Raw genomic sequence first — 9,932 nt, 5'->3', positions numbered from 1 at the left:
ATGGTACTACTTTTTAACTGGCAGTCTAGATATTCCTCACTGCTGTACTACTACACACAGATGATCCTGTTTTTTTCTCACCCAAATCAGTAAACGTATTGTGTAGTTTCAGTGTTTGACACACAGCATGCAAGAGTAAATATCATCAAGCTTTAATTCTCTCCAGTTAATGATTTGTGTTAACGGAAACATTAAGGCCGGCTTCACACTGGCTGCGTGGCGTGAGCGTGTCATCTGCGTGGCGTGTCCGTTTTTATTTCGGCTCCCATGTTAACAGGTTAGAGCTTGCACACTGCCTGCGTGACATGCTAGAAATAGGACCGACGCCTATTTTTCACGCAACACGCAAGCGTGTTGGAAGCGTTTCCAGGCAAAATAGAATACAAAAAGATGTTTATATGTAATTTTGACACAAATACATATTAATAAATGACATTTTCATGTTTGAAAGTCTTTAGGTTTTGACATAAATGCAGACAAATATAATAAAAAAAAAATCATAAATAATTATCGATTTTCAAATATTGCACCTGTCAATACAGAACGAAATATTCTGTAGCTTATTTTGCCGTCAATACTGCCGACGTTGTCTTTGCTGTAATCAAATCAGTATATGTTTATGTTTAACATTAAGTATACTACTGATTGAGTGCAGTAAATCAATGGGAAACATACATGTGTACAGACAAGGCTAGCAGCAGCAGCACCGCGTCAGACACGTTTCTGGTGTGCAAAGACAGAAAACGCCACGCAACAGAAACGCCACGCTCACGCCACGCAGCCAGTGTGAAGCCAGCCTAAATTGAGCACATGCCAAAACCTCCTCTTCACATGCACTGACACTGCCAGACAGCTGCTAGTCCATGAGTCGCTGCCTCTACAAAAACCCAACTTATGTCAAGCATGCTTTGTGAACAGTGCTAGTTTACACGTAGCACGTTTACAGATAGACTGTCATAAAGCTAAATATACTTAGTAATGTAGATTACTTGCGTAAGGCGTGTTTTTTTTTTTTTTCTTCATTTAAAAGTATTATGATAATATTATCAGCTGTTTGTTGAAAATGTGTTGTGAAAGGTAGGGGAAAACATTGCACTTTTTTTTAAGGAAACCGAACACGGCTTTCACTGATTAGGTGGTCGCATTTCCACCTTGCTTTATCACCAAGGTGGAATGGTCACACACTGAAGTTCTCAAAAAGCAGGTTGCGTCATTCCCCAGTGTTATTAGTCTTTGAGTTGTGAGAAGTTGATCATGCTTCTTTTGTACTGTGAAACAATGTGCTCTGTGGTCGAATGTCAACTCAAAACGACTCGTCTCTTGTTCTCTCCCTCGGCTGTGGAGAGCAGGGTGCACAGTAGCTTCAGTATTGTAGCTGGGTTAGTCTTTTTACTCTAACTCTCTGGTTTAAAGAGGTTTGGGATTACACCAGCTACCAGAATTATAATACTTGATCTCCTTAAAACCTTTGTAGCTTGCCAGGAAACAACTCAGACTGCTAGTGTTATTACCTCTGTGCACATTTGTCATGTAAAGTACAATGGTCATGAACTTATTTGTATATTTATTTAGATTTTTCAAAGCGTGTTTTTTTGTTTTGTTAGACCAGTTACTTTACAGTGTACTGAAGCCATATCAATCAAAGAAAATTACATTTAAGAAAGAAAAAAAACGTGGTACTGATATTGTATGCACACAGTGTCATGTAAACCAAAATTCACTACAAAAACTGAGATTTTTCAGTGTGTTTAATCCAGATCTGCTGCAGATTTTATCTATCAGGCAAGTTGCCAGTTCAAATTTCTGTCACTTTCCTTGTTCTATGCATAAATCATGCATGGATTCAAACAATGAATTTGTACATGAAAAAGTCCTGTCAGCTACATTTTCAGTACAAATGTTCTATTGTTAAATAAGTGGTTTAGCATTTTGCCTGTGGAGGTATGGTTATCTATTTCAGTGGTTGCAAAAGCTGTTACAGCCACCTTTCACCATTCACCATTTTCCCATTGTGTGCTTGGGAGACCTCTGGTGGCTAAACTTGCCAGAGCATTCCTCATTCAAAATGTTATCTTTATCTTTTCTTTCTTGACTTTGGTTGCCTTGCAAGCTATGGATGACAGATTTGCATTTTTAAAGAGGAATGTACAATATTTAAGCAATAGAAAGGCTGCTTTGGTTTAACCAAAAAACTGACAGAGCGGTAACACTACACATTTTTGATGTGGAATTCTTCAATTTTCATGATTATTAATGTCAAAGAAAAATGATTCACCTGCCTACCAGTTTAGTTTTCCCATCAACTGCATGTATACTTAACACATCCTAATATCCGTGTAATAAAATAGAGATACTGCCCTTTAACCTCAGTGTAACTTATATTTGTGATCTTGTCAGCTTTTGATGTTTTTGTTTTTGCATGGCTTAAGTAGACACATATACACTGATACTAAATTAAACTTCCTATGCTGGATGCAACATGTAGCTGTAAGGTGTATCCAGTTTTCCTCTCCTCTGTCAGGCCTCATTGTTAAGTAGCATCCCTATTCTGCTGACAAACTGGTGCTCTGAATTCCATCTGCTCATAACCTGTGTTAATAACCATGCAAAAAAGAGATGAAGAGTGAAGCGAGATGAAGACTGAAGCGAGATTCACTTCAACCTGACAATTTGTTGCCACTGAAAGCAGATGCATGTACTGAAGTGATGTTGCATAGTTAATGCCTTGTGAATCACTTGCACTTGTGTGATAAACTCACTGGAAATTGCACTTGTTTTGATGTAATTCAGTATTTTTGTCAGTTGTGTAGTTACATTGAATTTTGTATTGTCTTTATCACTTCATTGAGACTAATATAACATTGGTTCTGTGAACCAAAGCTAGTATGTTGAAAATATTTTAAAAGTAAAATAAATGATTAATTGCTGAACACATTTCAGTTGTGCCTTTAAGTTTTCATAGAAAATGCATGTTTCCGGTTAACAAAAAAAAAAAAATCAAACTGCGTCCATTTTTTTGGACAAGCTATACAGCAACCCATACGTTCAAGTCTAACTCGGATTAGTTTGTTCGACTTTAACCTGAATAAAAAGTACATATTTCCAAATAAATCTTGAAACATTCTTTATTTTAGTATTGTGAGACAAACTTAAGTCAATTCTGAGATCAGCTGAATTGACAAGTCAAAATTTGCAGTTGACTACTCACGTGAGGTTTTATAATCTGAAAAAAGATCAAAACTGGATTTTTGAAATGTCAAAAGGAATATCCAATGGGTGCTTTTATGACTATAAAAAAACAAACTGCACATTTTTGTAATTCAAACCATTTGAACTTGAAGGCATCATACAACCCCCCCCCCAAAAAAGCCTCTCCAAAACGATTTAATAATTAATAATTGAGCCACAACAACAGAGCAATTTAAAACGTACTGTATTTACAACCATAATACATTAATAGAATTTCACACCATTTGCACTGTATGTTGCATCAAGTATTTACCTTAAAAATTAGAGGTGGATAGCAGGTCAAAGTAGAGTTTCTACAGCTGTCTTTATGCAAGAGACCCACTTGATCGTGTCTGTATTGACTATTCTCCAATACTACAATCACTGATTTTGACTCTGGTTAGTAGAAAATAATCTGTCTAGTCGGCTGCACAAGCTATGGCACCACTTTTTTATTGAAGGCATGCTCCCCATACAACCTAAAGCACCGGTGCCTTAGTGGAAGAGTATTTGCTTGTACTTGGTGTTGGGAATCTGATCTCGGCTCTTTAACCTCCTCACTGCTTCCCTCATGTGCTTGGGCTGAAGCGGTGGTGTGTCTCCCCACTTCTCACAAACGTCCAATGCTGTGAGGACAAAGACAAACTGTTTAACTACACAATAGCAAAGTTTAAACTGCAGGGAGAAGTTCAAAATAAAAACTATGTATACATGTATTTCAGTTCATTTGATCTGAACGTGTTCTGTTTTGTGAGTCTGCCACCCACCTTCCTCAACAATTTCCCCAGCAAAAACTTTGGAAATACCAGACATGGCAATCACCACATTCTGGGACACGGATGATCCTGTTATGGACTGGATCAGCTAGAAAATGGAAAAAAATGACATCAATAAAATAGTTCCAGAGATAAAAAAAAGAGAGTCAGTGTTTATACATGCTTACCCTCTTAATAGCTGCCTTAGGAAAAGCAGCACGTCTGTACATCTCATAGCGATTCAGTTGCTCTTCAGAAAAGGACGACACCAAAACTCTAAGACAAGAAGAAGTAATGTTGGTGTTCACCATGCAAATTTGGGTGTGTTTTGGATTTGAATATTCCGTTAGAAATACCAGTCTTACTGCATCTTTTGTATTTCATCCTCATCAACCTTTTGGCGCTTCTCCTTTTTCTTCTCTGGTTCGACCTTTAGTCTTTTAGCAGAAGGTTCACCAGAGGTTCCCTCTTCCTCATCTTCTCCAGCTGCCATTTCCTTTACAGTGGAAGACAAAAAATGTTAGAGCCACTAAAAACAACGACATTCCCTTTGTAAAGCCACATAAACATTAATATCGTCAAGACGGCATTCACTTAAATACTCTTGTACTGCTGCTTGGGTTTAGTTTACATTTAAGATTTAAGATGTTTGGCTTTTTTTGTTGTTAAAAGGAAAATGACTGGTATGGTCCATTGGTGTTTTATTTGAGCGCCACTGTTAGACAAATCAAGCTGCAGAACTCACAGATTTAACCTCCTGTTTGGACTCATCTTGCGAGGATGACTCTTTGTTTTCATCTGTAGGTTTTGCTGTGGCAGGCACATCTTCAGTTCCCCCTGATTTAGGATGCTCCTCGTTAGCAGAAGTTGTTCTCTCAGGTTTAGCTTCAGGTTTGATCCGTGCAGGGTCAGCCATAATTACTCAGTCCCTCTAACAGTGGCTGACAGCTTCAGATTCTGAAATATCAACAAGGCAGTAGTTAGTTACCAGTTTAGCTAACGTTAGATAGCTATCGTTTTGGCTTTCATAACGTTACTCGGATCAGGTCTGGAGCATGTGTTGCCGCTACATGACAAAGCATAACCATCTACAACATTACTCAGCTGAAAAGTATTTTAGCTACGTATGTGTTAATGATCAAACTTAGATAATAAAAATTGGGTGGTTACCACATGCACCTACCTTCTCTGCAGCTAGGCGTCAACAAAACAGCAGCAATAGCCAAGCTAACGGTGGAGGTAGGCTAACGTTAGTTTCATGGATGTATAAGGTTAGTTTAGTAAGTGCACGGTAGTCCCTAGTTGGCAAGGAAGCTAACACATAACGCAGAGATTGCCCTTACAATTAATTACATTTAAGCAACTCCTTAGTCTAAGAGCAACGATGGCATCAGAATGCTAGTTTTCTCGGCTTATTGATAGCATTAGCACCGGGTTTCCGTTTCCTGTTTTGAACGAACTTTATAGACACAGGCAGCAAGACATAAACACACAGAGCATCAAAAGGATCAAACAAGCGACCATTACACTTTTCAAACAATTTTTTGTTGCTTTAACTGTTAGGAACAACTTTTTAAAAAGAAGGCTACGATTCAACTATTAAGGCACAAGTTCTAAACTATGTTACAACAGCCATCCCAACTGTTTACCTCTCACCCATAGACTGCCTACTAACAGACTAGCTATGTCATCTCAGGTGTTGTGAAATGTTCCTGTTCACACCCCCATGAGGGAATTTGACACGGGTTGTTTTCAGCAAAACTGTCATGAATGCCAACAGTACTTCTTAGTTATTGGTGAAAGTCTCATCCAGTTCCCAGTTGTTATAATAGACTAAAAATAGGTTGTTACATTTAAAAATATGTTGTTACATTTGGTGACAGTAGCCTATATCAAATCAAGTCAACTTTACTTAGAGTATACTGTAGGTCAGTAGCCTAAGCATATATTTTAAAAGTAAATAAATGTTTCTAATACGTCTATAATTTGTAATACAAATGAAAGGGATAGGTTTGGAAATTTGCTTTGGACTCTAGATGTAACACTAATTAGATATTTCAAACACTGGATGTGTAATCCTGCCCATTTAACATAATTTAGCTCGGGCGCCATCTTGCTTAAGCCCATCCACCTCCCTTATTAAGCCGCTAGAGCCTAGGGCGGGGGAGCTAGGGGATATGTGTGTGTCTGAAGCGTTTTGGATTGGAGGTACAGAAAGAAAGGGCAGTTTCGAGGAAGTGACGGACGAGGCTCAGGCGACTGGTCAGAGGAAGTTTGCTTGATGGTGGTACCGTGCTACTGAGCGAAACTTTTCCCCCTTGAGCACCAGCGGCACCGTGGATCGGGGACGGACGGATCCAGCGGCGGTGGGAGCTTTTGTTTCCTCGCCACACGAGCAGTACTGAGGAATAACTTGAGGTCGGGAGAAAACGGGAGTCGCAGTGGAATTTCACTCCCGCAACCAAGCCCCCCTTTTTCTTCTCTTCCCCGCGCCTCCTCCGGTTTTTTTTCTGGGATTCGCGATGGGGAAGGAGCAGGAACTTCTTGAAGCGGCGCGCACGGGGAACCTGGCCACTGTGGAGAAGCTTTTATCCGGGAAGCGACAGTCCGCTGGGACCGGCAGTGGTTTGTATGGTACCGGTGGAAGCGGCAACAGCGGCGGGCACGGCGCCTCCTCTCATCCGCTCTCCAGTCTACTCAGGTAGGCTCTGAAATAGGGAATCAGAGGCGGATATAAATGAATGGGAGACAGTCAGCAGAGTTGTCGCTGTCAAATATTGTCTGACCATTTACTGTAAAAGCCTATAGTAAAGCATTTAAATACCCCTGGCTACATAGACAGTGTAATGCGTATTTTGCATTGCCAAACAAACACAACCTTAACCAGTGCAGCGCAGAAGCAGTGGCATGCTTCTTTGTTAGCTTCCAGCTCTGTGTCCCTGCCAGCTGTACTGTAATGTCCATAACCGACCTGGTTAGTAATGATGCAACTAAACTACAGAAACCTGCAACAAAACAGCCCATGAGCTCTTCAAAAACTAACACAGATGCATTATTAATCGCTAACATACAGTCTAGACCTGAACACTCATGGTGAAGGTGGAGTAGAAAGCCAGTTGTCAGAACCAGACTCTGAGCATTATTTTACCGTTTGCAAATCTTTTTAAACAGCTCTAGATTTAAAACCCCCCTTTCTTTACTTCAGTTGCATAGGTGTTAGCTTGGCAGATATCGTTTCTATCTATCAGCGGTCACAGGGATGTCCTCATTCAGGTTGATGTGGTTTTTCACATCCATTTAAGACCAACCATGCAAGGCTGGAAAGGTTTCGTCATTTTTTGAGGTTTTGCTTGTCACCAATGCTTTTTGTCCTGCACATTCCTCCTATATTAGTTGTGAGTTCTGATTTAGAAATTAGACAGCAACCTTTAGTCAGTATACAGTACCTGTCATACTTGCCAACATGCCATCTGTGCACATACTGTAGTTTGGAGATGCTCAGATGAAAATGCCTAAAATGATTTGGAGTGCTGGTCTACAGAACAGGAAACATTTGCCTTAAATGGAAGATATTGGTAAAGGCTTTGGTAATGGGCCTGAGTACCGGTTTTTGATAATGTAAGATTGCATCAAATTCCTCACAGTATTATGAAGAGGCAGCTTGGCTGGGCCTTCTCCATCCCTGTAACTTTGTGCAGACGAGGGCTTCTGGGTAATATGAAATAATAGGACGAAATGTAATAGATCTGATAAGTTCCTAGTTTCATTTTGTCCCACAGATGTTATCTGAATAATGGGCCACAACAGGGTTGTTGAATTTCCCTGGGCTAAAACATATTTTTCTGAAAAGGATGTTAGTTTCATAATGCATCCATAGCTGAGACAGCGATTGTATGCAATATTAAGACTTGGCAAGCAAGAAAAGATCAGCTTTGTTGTTGAGAAGAGCCTTCTTAGAGCTACATAGACTTCTGTATGTCTGCAGCCTATAGATGAAAGTGAAATCGCTTATAGATGTTAAGATCAAAGTTATGGCCAGGTTAAGTGCTGCATGTCAAAAGCCTACAAGTGGCTTCTCTGCACCCTTATTTAAATGCTAAGCACATGCAGGTGAACATCTGTCAATCAAAATATAATATTGCTCTGCTCCTCTGGGATCCTGGTGCCAGCCACCTTCATTTAAGGAACAAGTGTTACGGCTCTAGGTGATGCATCGCTGTGTTACTTAGTACAGACTGCAATGTACTCAAGGTAATTACATTAAAGCCGTCTAATCGGAAATCCAATTCAGGGATGTCATGCAGTCAAGGCTGGCTCTGTTTCTCCCTCACAGATCTGTGTGCGGACTGAAGAGCCCATTGTGTCATCTATTCTGACTTGAGTAATCAATGTTTGGCAATGATAGCACTGGCAAATTATTGGCTAGACTTTGTAGGAAATGAATGAACTACGGGTGTCTTAAAATGCCTGTTTCCTGTGGAGATCTAAGCTTGTAGGACAGACTTTTAGACTATAACAAGTTGCAAAATTAGTGACCACGGGACAGCCTGGGGGCTTGTGGCTGTTGTGTATGGCATTTGATTTAGTTTGCATAATGAAAATGTCTTGTGTATTTTTTTTTTTTTCCTTTATCAAAATGGCTTTGTAACTTATTCATCATCCATTGTTGGGAAGCGTAGGCCTGTAATCCTGTCAGAAGAGATTTGATCTGTCTTTACCAAATTCTAGCCTGTGTTGATTGTGAAAGGAATGTGTGTTTGTTTTTTTACACTCTTTCTGGACTCCACTTTATACAAGCACTTTAACTTCCATTTCTATAATAAAACATATTTGTAATTTTAGTTATTCTGTAGCCTAACAGTCCATTTAATTAGACTGGTGTCTTGTGCGCTTACAACAAGATGTTAGGCCCAATGCGGAGAATATAGTCAATAATAGCTACAGTACCTGTTTATTGTATAGATTAACCCACAGGCTATGCAGATGAATAATCTAACCCTAATAAGCCTTGGGCTTCTTTGAAGGTGTGTTGTATGTGTGTGTATTTCAAATAGATTTTTGCCATACTTGCTTTGGAATGGGGTGCATGTCAAGACTTGCGTTGTTTTTGTAACCAGGCAGTTGTAGAGCTCTGGTTTGAGGAATGTCTGCTTTCCCAGGAGGCTGCATCCCAGCGGTTGCCATGGGATAGACACTGACCCCGACATGTTTAACACTGCTGCCGCCCCAAACATTTGTTCCGTGGTGCTCCATTATCACCAAAATGAGCTGGGCGGGGCTTCCTCAAGTTGGAAGGTCATAGTGCCACTGTGCAGTGATGATGGATGCAGAAGTAAACGTGATGAGTTGATACTGTTTGTTGGAATTATTTAGGCCATATTGGTGTCTATATTAGGCTTCATTTAAGGGCATACATTTGCTGTGTTTTTCTCCATACCATAGTTTTTGCTAGAGCCCTATGACCCGTTTTGATCCCTGAGGTCTATGGGAAGAGCTCTTCACTATAGCACTTCCTGGACAAGGTTGTCCAAACACAGGCAGCTGCTGCGGTCTGACGGAGGTAAGACAAGTCCCTGGCAGAGAAAGTGCCTGCCCACTGAGGGGAAATTAACAGAGGAATGCATGGAGTTCTGGACAGACGCTTTGAGAGCTTATCCAGATGAGGGCTTGTCTCCCAGCTTCACAGCCGTGTCCTTTGTCCCACTGACAAAGCGTAGAATCATGGCTTTTCATAGTCACATCAGGGCCTAAAGACCATTCTGGGGCTTTTCTGTACTTATTTAGATTTACAAAGAAAATTGAGCTGTCATTTAAATAGAATTGGACCACCTATTTAGAGTGTTCTACCCATTACTCCTGTAGGCTAATACATGTGGGGATTTTGTGATATGTGTTGATAAAAGTCAGCTTTAGATATCAACAAAATTATTTTCTTTGCAACATGTGATT

At 40.1% G+C, this 9,932-nt stretch overlaps 2 protein-coding genes across 13 annotated transcripts in view; one reads left to right on the top strand and one right to left on the bottom strand.

Annotated features, from left to right (window-relative positions):
• Positions 1-3,393: 3,393 nt before the first annotated feature.
• Positions 3,394-5,441, bottom strand: taf11 (TAF11 RNA polymerase II, TATA box binding protein (TBP)-associated factor). The gene is made up of 6 exons (XM_031316825.2): positions 5,167-5,441; positions 4,729-4,940; positions 4,349-4,479; positions 4,172-4,259; positions 3,996-4,092; positions 3,394-3,854 (listed from the first exon to the last, which is right to left on the bottom strand). Exons 2-6 carry the CDS (start codon positions 4,897-4,899, stop codon positions 3,724-3,726), a joined length of 618 nt encoding a protein of 205 aa, XP_031172685.1. The 5' UTR covers positions 4,900-4,940; positions 5,167-5,441; the 3' UTR covers positions 3,394-3,723.
• A 618-nt stretch (positions 5,442-6,059) lies between these two features.
• Positions 6,060-9,932, top strand: part of LOC116062200 (ankyrin repeat and SAM domain-containing protein 1A-like) — a 73,435-nt gene continuing 69,562 nt past the window's right edge. For 3 of the 12 annotated variants that reach the window (XM_036008471.1, XM_031316824.2, XM_036008468.1), the window contains exon 1: positions 6,065-6,684. In XM_036008471.1, coding sequence (XP_035864364.1) covers positions 6,506-6,684 — 179 coding nt within the window. In that variant the 5' untranslated portion in view covers positions 6,065-6,505. Of the gene's footprint in view, positions 6,685-9,932 lie in introns of all 12 variants that reach the window. The other 9 variants (XM_036008472.1, XM_036008470.1, XM_036008469.1 and 6 more) reach the window with 7 other exon arrangements.

This window comes from Sander lucioperca, chromosome 12 (assembly GCF_008315115.2).
Source record: "Sander lucioperca isolate FBNREF2018 chromosome 12, SLUC_FBN_1.2, whole genome shotgun sequence".
Classification (NCBI taxonomy): domain Eukaryota; kingdom Metazoa; phylum Chordata; class Actinopteri; order Perciformes; family Percidae; genus Sander; species Sander lucioperca.
This window is presented reverse-complemented; position numbering and strand designations above follow the sequence as displayed.

Coding starts and splice junctions, on each gene's coding strand:
- taf11 (XM_031316825.2), bottom strand. CDS start 4,899: ATGGCTGACCCTGCACGGATCAAACCTGAAGCTAAACCTGAGAGAACA. Junction 4,480..4,728: donor CCAAACAGGAGGTTAAATCT/GTGAGTTCTGCA, acceptor TCCACTGTAAAG/GAAATGGCAGCTGGAGAAGA. Junction 4,260..4,348: donor GATGAAATACAAAAGATGCA/GTAAGACTGGTA, acceptor TTCTTGTCTTAG/AGTTTTGGTGTCGTCCTTTT.